The 12,970-nt window shown below is 44.2% G+C and overlaps 1 protein-coding gene across 1 annotated transcript; it reads left to right on the plus strand.

Moving 5' to 3' along the window:
* The first annotated feature begins 625 nt into the window (after positions 1–625).
* LOC133111813 (mixed lineage kinase domain-like protein) lies at positions 626–11,931 on the plus strand. Its single transcript, XM_061222407.1, has 11 exons — positions 626–694; positions 4,027–4,479; positions 4,900–4,965; positions 5,593–5,734; positions 6,213–6,313; positions 6,756–6,891; positions 7,237–7,318; positions 7,747–7,886; positions 8,350–8,399; positions 8,769–8,909; positions 11,278–11,931. The coding sequence occupies exons 2-11, from the start codon at positions 4,029–4,031 to the stop codon at positions 11,325–11,327; spliced, it is 1,359 nt and encodes a 452-aa protein (XP_061078391.1). The 5' UTR covers positions 626–694; positions 4,027–4,028; the 3' UTR covers positions 11,328–11,931.
* Positions 11,932–12,970: the final 1,039 nt, after the last annotated feature.

Genomic DNA, 12,970 nt, shown 5'->3' on the forward strand with positions numbered 1-12,970 from the left:
CCTCGCACCTTGTCCTCCGAGGTGGCTCCTGCAGAGCCTGAAAAAGCAGAGGGAGAGAAACAGGAGGAAGGCAAAGGCCCGGAGAGTGACCCTGTCCAGGCCATCTCTCTGGGCTGCTCTTGTACTCCCTTCTAGTTTCCGGCAGAAAGCTGTTCTGCAGCAGTGGTGCTCTTCCTCCGGATGGCGGGAGACTTCTGGCAGGGAGGCCGCAGAGCATGTCTCTGCCTCTGCTGGATGGCTTTCGAGGATCTTTGTCGCCACTTCAGGCCAGGGAAGGAACTGCAGCCTTGGCTGGCTCCCTGGATCCTTGAGGCTCCTGGATCGTGGTGAGATGTGGCCCCAGCTAGCCCTCTTCTCCCTGCTTCCCTGTCAGATATTGGCCCAAATGTCCTGCAGGACCCTACGGCTGCAGGTAAGCACTTCTCCGTGTCCATAAAAAGCTTAGTTTGTTCAGCACGTTTCATACAGTGATGCAGCTCAATGTGCTTTGTATAGTGCAGTGAATGAAAAAAAACAAAAAAAAAAAAACAGCATGAATAAAATGTTATCTATTCTGCTGGAGGCTGTTGGTGCTGTTGGGTGGAGCCAGTGAAGGGGTACAGTACAGTACAATATAATACAACCTGTATTGGTGATTAGTCTCATTTTCAAACTGAAGCTGATGCTAGTGATTGGAGGGGACATTTTCAACAGAGTAAGTACACAAAATTCTCTAAAGAGCTTGTTTATCTCATATTATATGTATGCATGTGTGTTCTCATGGGCTCTTTAGTTGGATCTCTCAAAATATTTGGGGAATATTCCAAATTGGCTTGTCCTTCCTGTCAAATGTTGGTTAATTCATCGAACATGACAAAGATTTTAAAAATATCTGTTGGTGACAAAAACAATAATGTGATGTGTTGCTGTATGTCTTGCATTCTTTTCTATTGGCTTCATTTTCTTTATTTAGATGCCAGTTACAGGAGACTGTGAAACAAGGAATGTTATTGGCAGGAATTACCAAGGGTATTACGTAATTCAGCACCTAATGTAGGCTACCTGAGAGGTGTCAACAATTAATTCAGAACACACTTATTCTAGACCAGGAGAGGTAAGGATTTGGACATTTATCCAGCGCTGCATTGGTCTTTTATTCTGATCTTTCAAACCATTTCAATGGTGTAGATCTGGAAAATACAGAATAAGGAACTTGCTGAGCAAGTGTGGAGTGTGGAGTTAATTTACTGTGAAAAATCTATTTCACAACATAATGCACAGGATCAATGTTGAATTGTATGGTTTGCCTTCATTTGTTGAGATGAGTTTAGCCATGAAAGTTATGAGGTGCAAAGAATATAGAATAGATCATATGTGCAGATTCATGGACTGGGTCATTCCGTGACCAATTAGATAAGCCTGTTGCAGCAGAGTCTCAGATTTTGTTCAAACCTTGTCTATATCGCGAATTGGTTCCAAAACCATGGCCTGTAAAATATTTCCGTTCAAATCCTATGTTTTCATATTTTTTCAGCCCTTGATATAATTTAATTAGCTCAGGTGGTAAGACCAGTTCGCTGGCAGTTGGGGGGTTGCCAGTTCAATCCTTCCCTGGGTGTGTCGAAATGTCCCTGAGCAAGACACCTAACCGCAAAATGTTCCTGATGAGCTGGTTGGTGCCTTGCATGACAGAAATGCTACCAGGCCTTGTTTTATTCTTAATATCTTCATGTCCATTTAAAAAAAAGAAGTTGGCATTTATATAGCCTGATGGCCATTCCCTCTTGTTACCTGCGTTGTAAAGACTCCTTTGTTTGTCTTGTTCCTCACAAATTGTTATGTGTCTATGGCATACTCTCCAGCGTTTATTTCTGATTGATACCCGGTACGACCTGTTTTGTTTTCAACTTCAGCATTTTTCTCATTCTGTCTGCCTATTTTAAAACCACTGTGTATCGACCTGTTTTTTGTTTTTTTACTTTGTTCTTTGGATTCTGTTTCTGTCTGATTTGCACGCTTGTTATCGACCCTTCACCTGTGACCATGACCCCTTTTTTGGATTATCCTTGTTGTTCCTGTTTGCTGGTGTATTGACCCATTGCCTGGACATTTAATTATGAACTGCCTATTCCTTGCTATTCCCATTTTCTGGTTATCGAACCCAGCCTATTTTAATAAAGACTCTGATAGAAAAACTATGCCTTGGTCTTGCTTCTGGGTCTGGTGTTCTACCATCCTCATAATAAATAACATGTCATGTAATCTGCAGGAGGCTGTGTGCTATTGGGCGGAGCCAGTGACAGGACAACCTGTATTGGTGATCAGTCTCATTTTCAAACTGAAGCTGACGCTAGTAATTGGAGGGGACATTTTTAACAGAGTACGTCCAGAAAATTATTCTCTAAAGAGCTTGTTCATTCTCATATTATATGTATGCATGTGTGTTCTCACATGCTCTTTAGTTAGATCTCTCAAAATATTTGGGGAACATTCCAAATTGGCTTGTCCTTCCTGTCAAATATTGGTTAATTCATCGAACATGACAAAGAAAAAAAAAGAAAAAATCTGTTGGTGACAAAAAAAATAATGTGTTGCGTTGCTATATGTCTTGCATTCTTTTCTATTGGCTTCATTTTCTTTATTTAGACGCCACTTACAGGAGACTGTGAAACAAGGAATGTTATTGGCAGGAAGTACCAAGGGTATTACGTAATTCAGCACCTAATGTAGGCTACCTGAGAGGTGTCAACAATTAATTCAGAACACACTTATTCTAGACCAGGAAAGGTAAGGATTTGGGCATTTATCCAGTGCTGAATTGATCTTTCATTCTGGTCTATCAAACCATTTCAGAAGCTGTGTAGATCTGGAAAATACAGAATAAGGAACTTGCTCAGCTTATCTAAATGAAGAAAGGAAAGTGTGGAGTTAATTTACTGTGAAAAATCTATTTCACAACATAATGCACAGGATCAATGTTGAATTGTATGGTTTGCCTTCATTTGTTGAGATGAGTTTAACCATGAAAGTTTGTATCGCTGATGATTTTTACTTTTGAAATGGTTTCTTGTGGTTTCTACTTTTGGTTATTAAGTGCAAAGAATATAGAATAGATCATTTGTGTGGCTGTATGGACAGGGTCATTCCAGACCAATCAGAGAAGCCTGTTGCAGCAGAGTCTCAGATTTTGTTCAAACCTTGTCTATCATCAATTGTTCCCAAAACCAAGGCCTGTAAATATTTCTGTTCAAATTTCTGTTTTCATATATTTTCAGCCCTTGATATCATTTCATTAACTCAGATGGTAAGAGCAGTTGTCTGGCAGTTGGAGAGTTGCCAGTTCAATCCTTCCCTGGGTGTGTCGGAGTGTCCCTGAGCAAGACACCTAACTGCCAAATGCTCCTGATGAGCTGGTTGGTGCCTTGCTTGGCACTTATCAAGACCTATACACCAGCAAGACCCCTCCGTTCTGCAACTTCGTCTGGTGCCTCCCTCTCGCCACACCTGCACTTCTCGCTCACGACTGCTGTCTGTCCTGGCCCCACGGTGGTGGAATGACCTCCCGGTGGATGTCAGAATGGCAGAGTCTCTGACCTCTTTCAAGCACAGACTGAAGACTCATCTCTTCAGACTACACCTTTCCCTCCCTAACTCACCACCATGATTAGCCTTATATATGCCATAGACTGTAATGGCACTTATATAGTTGTATCGATGTTGTTGTTTTTTTTGGTATTAGCTATTGTATTGTTGTACTCGGGATATTCTAGCTGCCAACTGTGGTATGCTAGTTTGGAAGTTGATGTATTCTTCAAGGGTTCCGATTGGTTACTCTTGGACTCGGAACTGTACTGTCCTCCCAGGTCCTCTTCGCACGTGTACTTGTGTTTGATCTGCACTTCGTTGTATGTCGCTCTGTATAAGAGTGTCTGCTAAATGCCTCGTAATGTAATGTCATTAATTGTAAAGCGCTCTGGCTAAAAAGTGTGATATAAGTGCAGTCCATTTTACCATATAGCTATATATGATTTTTACTTTGCTGCACAGCCATGGAAGTGGTGGGGCACATCCTGTCGATCGCAAAGACCCTGTATGACCTGTGCGGGAAGGTGAGTGTCAACCAGCAACAGTGTCAAAGGCTGGCCAGTCGGGTGCGGGTTCTGGAGGAGATCGTTCAAACGCTGGTGGCACAAGGCCTGGAGATGAACAAGAGGGTCCTGCAGGACCTGAAGGAGCTGGAAATCACCCTGGAGACGGCGGGGAAAGTGGTGAAGAAACACAATTCCCTCCCCGAGAATTACGTGAAACGCATGATGAAGGCTGACAGCTACAAGGGGGAGTTTGAGACGCTGAACACTCGGCTCAACGACCACTTTCAGCAGCTGTCGCTGGGCCTGCAGCTGGAGCAGACGGCGAGTTTGGGCAAGGTGTTCAAAGAGGCTCGACGCCGGGAGGAGGACGAGGCCGACCGCAAGAAAGACCTTGAGGTGCTGATAACCGGTAAGACAAAATCGATCGACTCCGGAAACCATATTTTGGAAAATTCAACACACACACACACAGCCTTCTGCTGCAAAATTCAGTAAGGCCAGCTTGAAAGTTGAGCTGATCATCAACTGGTCGTAAGCTGGCCATGAGTTGGTCAAGCTGGGTATGAGGTGGTCAACCGGCTAGTGCTGGTAGCTTGTCTGAGCTGGTAGCTGGTCACACAGTCCATTTCAGATTAAGCTTTTAAATTAAACATCAAACCGCACTTGTATTTACTTACCAACTATTCTAAAACATGGCGATAAATAAAATATTTTTTCTGATTTGAATGTGATTTTCAGGTTCACAGAAAATGGCAGAAATCATGATGACACATTTAAACTCATACAACTGTCCTAGTGTTCCTAAGTTTGTGAAGTGATTTTCCCACAGTGGTACGGACCCTGGGAGAGAAGATAGATGAGATGGATGGCAAGAAAAATCTGCAGGACATGCATCGTGAGTACCCTCCTTTCCCCTAAAAGCTCGATGTACCTTTGAGACGGCCTGAATTTTGACAATTAAACATATCAGCCCTCAACCCCCAATAACATATGAGGTAAACAACTCCCTGAGGAGAAAAAAACCCTCAAACAGTGGTGAGAAAAAACTCCCCGATGGGAAGAGATCTCGGGAGGAACCCGGCTATCGGGGCATGCCCATCCCCCGCTGGCCTAAAGGTTAATATATACAACTAAAGTCCACATGGAGGGATGTAGAATCTGGAGTTCAGGACAGTACTCCACTGTCCTTGTTGAACTTGTCTTAGTTCTGCCTCCTCACTGGACTTAAGTTCTTCAGTGCTACAGTCCTGCATTTAGACCACACTGTGCCACTTCAGAATACAGACAATTTATACATATATTATAATTAGACTTTATTAGGTCTTTGAACTATGGGCAGTTCTAGCACCATGTCTGAGTTAGTTTATGAGAGCCATTGACTGGACAGAAACTTCAATAACTTTGACTTTTCAGTGAGCTGCTGGTGTAAAGGCATTTCTAAAACAGCACTGGATGACCAAAGCCAGTACCCCCTCTATGCTAAGGCCTTGCTGTTTGTCCTGTTGGCTTGTGGATATGACAGAGATCAAAATGGAGGAGCTGGAGTTTGATTACCCCAAGACCCCTATCAGGAAGACAGACACCCATGATTTGTACAAAGGAAAATACAACACATTTACAGTGGCCATCAAAAGATATACCTGTTCCCAAACCACACACCCAAGGTACGTATGTCTCATTCAATATCCATGTAGGTATCTTGGCACAGTATCTGAGATCATGACCTCTGCATCCTGTTCTCCTCCTCTCATTTGAATAATGTTTGTTAAACAGGAATGTAAAACCTTTACCATAATTACATTTTTGTCTTCATAGAGTTGCCTATGTCAAATGCATTACAAAATATGTGCATACAAATCCGTTGCTTCTTTGGAGAGCATTTAAGGTTACTCTGAGCTGGTGTTGTGTTTCTTGGCAGTGTCAGTTCTGTGACGACTGAGAGAGAGTCAGGCAGGCAGGTAGATAAACCCATCCATCCATTATCTAAACCCGCTTATCCTGAACAGGGTCGCAGGGGGGCTGGAGCCTATCCCAGCATACATTGGGCGAAAGGCAGGAATACACCCTGGACAGGTCGCCAGTCCATTGCAGCAGTATTATTGTGATGAATAATTATTAATGATTATTATTTCTGTCCCCCAGTGAGGTGAGAACCATATTTCAGAGGGAGGTGGACACGCTGAAGCGATTTCAGTCTCCAAACATCCTGCGCATGTTTGGGATCTGTGTCGAGGATGATAAAGGTGAGCCTGATGAAGATAAAGTCATGATTATTATTATTTTTTTATTATTTGTTTCATATTTTTCCAAATTTTCTTCAAATTTGGTGGCCAATTATACCCTGTTTCTCATCAATTTCCGTGTGTGTTATTGAGGAAACTCCAAGGTGATCAGGGATGCACCCCCCGGGGAGAACCCTCCCCCTACCCTAGGAACAGCGGCCCAATTATTATTATCAGACCGGGTACTCCTCGGTGTGAAACTGCATTCAACTGAACCTGCATCAAAGTGTGATGCCTTAACCGTGCACCATCGCGGTGACCTAAAATATAACATTTTTACTTTGATTCTTATCCACAGTAGGTTTTTCAGCGCTGTTTAAAGGGTGAACTTGTTGGCAGCGATACTGTTTTGCCTCCTCGTTGGTCGTCCTGTATGTGTGGTGTCCCCTGTGTGTTCCCTCAGGGCCGAGTCCAATCTATCTGATTGTCACAGAGTTCTGTGAGAAGGGGGTTCTGCCAGAGGTGCTAGCTGGAAAGTACAAACTCTCCTGGGGAAGACGAGTGCGTATGAGCCTGGATGCTGCTCAAGGCCTTTATAGGTGACCCACAAACATGCTTGCCATGATGTACTGTAGCCACGATAAGATCAGTACAACTGTTGGGCCCTTAAGCAAGGCCCTTTCCACACATTGCTCAAGGGGGGATTGTCCCCTGCTTAATCTAATCAATTGTAAGTCACTTTGGATAAAAGCGTCAGCTAAATAACTGTAATGTAATGTTATGTACCCTCTTCATTCAGTCCTGTGATCTGACACAGACCTCCAATCCCCAACTCAAACACCTCCAATCCCCAAATCTCCTCCCCACATACTGTACACTTTCCTTTATACTTTTATTCATCCTGTAACGTTAAATTTGAATGTCAAATTTCATCTCCACTACAGGATACACCATTCAGAGGAGTTTAGACTGTATGGCTGCATCAGCTCTAACAAGTTCTTGGTGGATGATGGGTACAGGGTGAAGGTATGTATGTTAGCTTTCTTAGGCCGGTTTTGGGTGGGCTGAAGGATGCACAACTGTGTTTATTGCTTTCTGTTCTCTTTTGTTGTCTCTGGGGGGAAAGGAAAATGCAACAATATGCCACCAAAACGCATTAACTACCCGGAGAAGTAGCAGAAACATTGAAATGAAAATGAGTTGATGTCCATTGTGCCTGACAGCAATTTATTGGGTGTGTTCGTTTATTAGCTCTCAGAGCAGCTCCAGAGTGCACATTGGGAAATTCAGAGCGATCAGAACATCGTCTTTCAGAAATACAGAGCACTGCACCCTGAGAGCGCTCGGAGCTCACAGACCTAGGGAATGAACACACCCCTTAACACTGCTACCTAACTGGCATGTGGTTAATGTGTGAGACTACTGCCATCTAACCATTCATTCTGTGTGTGCAGCTTGGGTGCTATGAGCTGGTGAGAACAGAAATGTCCCTGAAGAGGAATCTGATGAGAGGGAAAGGCATTGCAGTCTACTGCTGCCCCCAGCATCAGAATAACATGAACTACCCTTACAGCAAGGCCAGTGAGATCTACAGGTGAGTACAGATCAGGCCAGGTGTACAACAAGGCCAGTGAGATTTACACGTGGGTACAGATCAGGTCAGTTGTCTGTACATGTCTGTCATGCACTACTCTTACCACAAGGTCAGTGAGATTTACAGGTGGGTACAGATCAGGCCAGGTGTCTGCAAATGTCTGTTGGATAAAGAAAGGCTTAATGTTTTGAGCTGTAATATTCCATGTCTCAAACATTGTTTGATAAGTCTTCAGCCCCTGCATGATAACTGTACTTACATTGACAGAGTGTTTTTTTATTATTATTATTTTTACGATGATCAGATTGCAGTGCCTACAGAACACTCAGTATTCACTTTATTAGATAGACCTGTACACCAGCTTGTTAATGCATATATTTAATCAGCCAATCATATGACAGCAACTAAATTCATGCATGCAAACATGGCCATATAGTGACTGTGCATATTGTGTATTCCGTAGCTTTGGCATTGTCTTGTGGGAAATTGCCACTCGAAAGATTCCCTTCAAAGGTATGTATTCTGAGTGTATGTATTCACAGTGTAATGCATTGTATGACATCTAAGCAGGCTGGCAGGGAAAGGAGCCACCCTCTGTTCTGTGAACGAGTTTCCCCTTACAACCAGGCTTCCTGTGATAAAATAATATTATTATTAATAATAGTCTCTTATCAGCAGTCTCTATTCACACAACAGAATGCCGTAAGATTCAAGTATTTGCATCTTTCTGCTTTCCCTGTCACATTAAAGCATAATACAGTCTGCTGATCAAAAACTTAACAAACACTCTCTTTTCCGTGTTTAAACCAGGAGGAGAATGCCAGTTAACAGGATACTGATATTTGTCTAACCTCTATCTTCTGACATTTGGTTTCTCATTAGGCATGTCAGACAAAGACATCCATGTGAAGGTCTGTCAAGAGAAGTTCACAGAGCCCCTTCCTGAAGACTGTCCCAAAAGCCTGGCCAAATTGATCGATGACTGTCGCTCTTTCGATCCTTTCAACAGGCCGAAAGCTGGAGGTACGGTTCAGTCACGCTGCTGCACTAAGTGTAGATATTGACTATATTATGTTGGGGGGGGGGGGTATATTTCCCCTGAATATTTACAGATGGTTATAACATAAACTGAACACAAAGCCCCCCACCTGCACTTGCGACATACCCCAGTGTCTGAGGCTTCCGACTGCACCCCCATGTCTTTGGTAAAATCCTGGGCAACAAGCACTGGTCTGGAACAGAGTGGTTAAGGTACATGACTGGGACCCACAATGTCGCTGGTTCGATCCCCGGTGTAAGATCTGCCCAGCCGTTGGGCCGTTGAGCAAGGCCCTTAACCCTGCATTGCTTCAGGGGAGGATTGTCTCCTGCTTAGTCTAAAATCAACTGTAAGTCGCTCTGCATAAGACTGTCTGCCAAATGCCATTAATGTAATGGAGCACAGGGCCACCTTCAGTTCCTCTTTTCCCTTGAGGCAGCCTTTAGTCAAAACCAATGTGGGAACATATCTGGCCTATCCTCAAAGCTCGATCAGTCCATCGACTCTTGGCATTGTGTAACTGTCACCAGAACAATAGGGCGAGACCAGTGACTACCTGACTCCTCAGTCACTCCTAACTTTAGCATCTTACACCAGTATAAAACCAATATTTACAGGCTTGTTTCAATCTGAAGAATAACATGAAGTATTTTCATATTTATTAAGTGGGGCAACACCAGGGTCACGGCACTACCCGAGTCCAGGAGCGCTTCAGTATCTTCCCAGTTCAGCTTTACCGGTAGCACTGGGGCTGAGCTTCCTTCATGCCCCCAGCAAGAGGTCAGCTAATTACAGGGTCTCCCTTTAGAGACGTCTGTGGAGGTGGCAGTAGGCATAGATGCATCCCTCTTTGGACAGTTACGGAACGGGTGGCCAACCTCCCCATGGTTCCGGGTCACTCACAGGTCTTAGCCAGGCTCCTCCCAGCTCCTCCCACTTATGCTGGACCCAACACTCAGGGACTCTAGCTCTGGAATGTTCCTGAAAAGAGCAGTTCCTGCTGCTCTTTTCCTTCTGGTCAGACTTCAGCGGCTCAACGGTGATGTACTGCATTTCTACCAGGGCCGTCAAGTCATCCACAATCCTAAGGTTGGCTAAGACTGTCTATCTTCTTCATTTCATAGGGAAGAGCCTGCAGATAGTGGTCCATTGCCACCCATTCCATTATGGTGGGCCCCTCTGTCTCTGGTGTCAGCCAGGCTCTGGTGACTCAAATCAATTCATCCATCTGGGCACGAGGGGACACCTGGGGATGAAAAGTCCAGTCGTGGAATCTCTGGGCTCAGTGTTGCAGTCCAAAGCCATAATGATTTAACATTTCCTTCTTCAGTACCACGTAGTCCTTGGCTTGCTCCACAGTGAGGTCACAATAGGCCTCCTGAGCTGCTCCAATCAGGAAAGGGGCTACTGTTCCCTCTGGACCGTTCGCTCAAAGGCCTGGAGATAGGCTTCAATGTCATCCCCCTCAATAAGCTTGGGAATGAAGCGGCCGGGGTTGGGCACTGTGGCAGTCCGTGGTTCAGCCTCTGCCCTGGATGCATGGAACTGCTCAGCGCGGAGCAAAAAAAAACTTGTAGACCCTTTCTGTCACTGGTCAGCAAACCTGGTTACCAGTTTAAACAAAAAATCCAATCCTAAATCGTAGTCAGTATACACAGCACAAGTCCAATCCAAGTCAGGTTCTCAAACAAAAAACGATCATTCACAAAAAGCTCTTGAATTACCTTGTAAGTTATTGCAGTGGCTCCAGTCAGCCAGGGGATGGAGCCAACTAGCCGGAACATACGATCCCCCAATTTCCAGTCTTCTGGTTTCGCCACAGAACTTTGAATGTCCATACTCACCAAATAAAATGCAGTTGTATTGCAATTATTTAAATCTTGCAGAAGCTTGAAAAATTCTAATTGCATCGGTTGGTAGTCAAATAATGGCTTGTAAAATACATTTCTAAGATAGAATGTCTCAGATAAATAGCACTGTCATTTCATTTGTCTTGGTATTATTGACCATTCCACGAGGCATATTGATCAGCCCTAAAATTATTTGACGGGCAGGGTAAATCAAACTTGTGTAGGAGTATGGGAACAAAAAGGTGCAAAGGAGGCTTTTTGTGGACGGAGGAAATAAACGTGTTGTTTATTGCACTCTCTCATTCAAAACTCACAACTCACGCACACTCTCGCAACACTTCCTGAACGTGATTACCGCTAAGGAACATGGGTAATGTAGTTGCATAGTAACGTTAACAAGGGCTAGATCGCAGTGAAGTCTAAACCACTGAAACACACTGTCCTGCTAGTGAGTGGCCACTACACTTGGTGTATTTGTTTGGCTCTGCTTTGACTTCCACAGTGCTGGTGGACCAGCTGAAGAAGATTGTGGAGGACCTGGATGATGAGTGAAGGGAGGATGGTGCCACCTTGCCCTGGATGGAAGAGAGCTCAGAGACAGGGCTGTGAGATTCTGGAGCAGGACCTCTCTACCCAAAGACACGCATTCAGAGGATGGACCCATCTCATTGGAGCTCACCCAACGTTTCACCATCCTCCAGTTGCTATTCAAGTTGTGTTTCAAATAGTTTTGTACCAGTTAACATCTGATATGCAAATAAATGTTATACTAGTTCTATCCTGTTTTTAACTCAATGCCCAACTCCCAAAACCAGTTTCTATCCTCATCTGCTTATTTTGGTATAATTTTAGCTGCAGATTTCTAATCTAATTTCTAAAAATGTAACTATGTTGTACCTTAAAATAGCATTCAGTAATTGCTTTCAATCTGTGAAGATGCGGACTTCTGACTCTACATAGGGTGATATATTACAGTAGGTGTACTTTTCTTTTTATATACAAACATATTTGGGAAGCTATGTGAACTGAACCTCTACATTTGTAGGACCTGGAATTATTTTTTTTATTTGGATGACAGGTAAGCCACCCACAGGTTTACAAGGCATACCCTATCATGATATACGTTTGTGTGGGAATAAGGTTGAGGAAATAAATATTTGCCATAAAACATTGTCTGGTGATGTCGGTTGAGATGCCGAAAATGTTCATACAAGCCAGCAAGTATCATGCTAATGTATGTCCAACAAAGGTAAATGCATGACCAATTATAAGATGCTCAGGATTGCAACTGCCGCAATGTTCTCAGAGAGGGACACTCTGTTGTCCATCCCCACGCTCAGATTCCTTGCACATGGTGATGGCATCACTGAGGTATCCCCTTGGGAAATGGAGAGATCCAGAAGGGGAGAGGTTAGAGCAGGAATGAAGATCATTTCAGTCTTACCTGGGTTGAGCTTTAGATGGTGGTTGTCCATCCAGGTCTGGATGTCACTCAGGCAAGCGGAGATGTGGCGAAAGAGAATGAGAATAAGAGTTGGGTGTCATCAGCAAAGCAGTGGTAGGACAAACCATGAGCAGTAATGTGTGTGAGGCATGAGGGGCGAGTGCCTCAGCAACGTATTCGCTGAGATCAACAGCGAGAATGGCGGGATTCGTGTTTAGCGGGATTTTTGACGGGTCCAGGGCTAGGTTTCCCCTTGGGAGCAAGACCGTTTTGGCCAGATCTTAATTACTTCATAGCTCCATGAGGATAGTCCAGCCCTGGACAATTCCATCATGAGGCATAGTTCTTCAGCACTCATACACATACATACGCACTATATGCGTATGAGGGGTCCCAGCTGTGAGTGGTGTAGTACCTCGCAAAGGCACCAGAGGCCTTCTCAAAATTCTGGACATTCTGAACCAGTGTGGCCAGACCCTGCGCCAGAATGATGTTAACAATGTCTGGGACCCCCAGACCCCTGTTCTTATCCTCCTATAACAGAGCGCTTGAGGTTTTCCATGGTGCTCCCCCAGACAAAGTGAAAAGCCAACTGATTGATGCATTTACTGGTGGCTTTGTCTGGGGATTTTTTTTTGTCATCGTGAGGGGTTGTGCTCCAGCTCCGCAGTTAACCCTCGGTGTGGCCTAGGGCTCCAGTTTAGTGTGCCCTCTCTGTCAGCCTGAAAGGTTGATATTATTCCTGCATACA

This window comes from Conger conger, chromosome 15 (assembly GCF_963514075.1).
Source record: "Conger conger chromosome 15, fConCon1.1, whole genome shotgun sequence".
NCBI lineage: Eukaryota > Metazoa > Chordata > Actinopteri > Anguilliformes > Congridae > Conger > Conger conger.

Excerpts from the sequence above, each read along its gene's own strand:
- LOC133111813 (XM_061222407.1), top strand. The coding sequence starts at position 4,029 with ATGGAAGTGGTGGGGCACATCCTGTCGATCGCAAAGACCCTGTATGAC. Across the intron at positions 5,735-6,212 it reads TCCCAAACCACACACCCAAG|TGAGGTGAGAACCATATTTC; the intron begins GTACGTATGTCT and ends TCTGTCCCCCAG. Across the intron at positions 7,319-7,746 it reads ATGATGGGTACAGGGTGAAG|CTTGGGTGCTATGAGCTGGT; the intron begins GTATGTATGTTA and ends CTGTGTGTGCAG.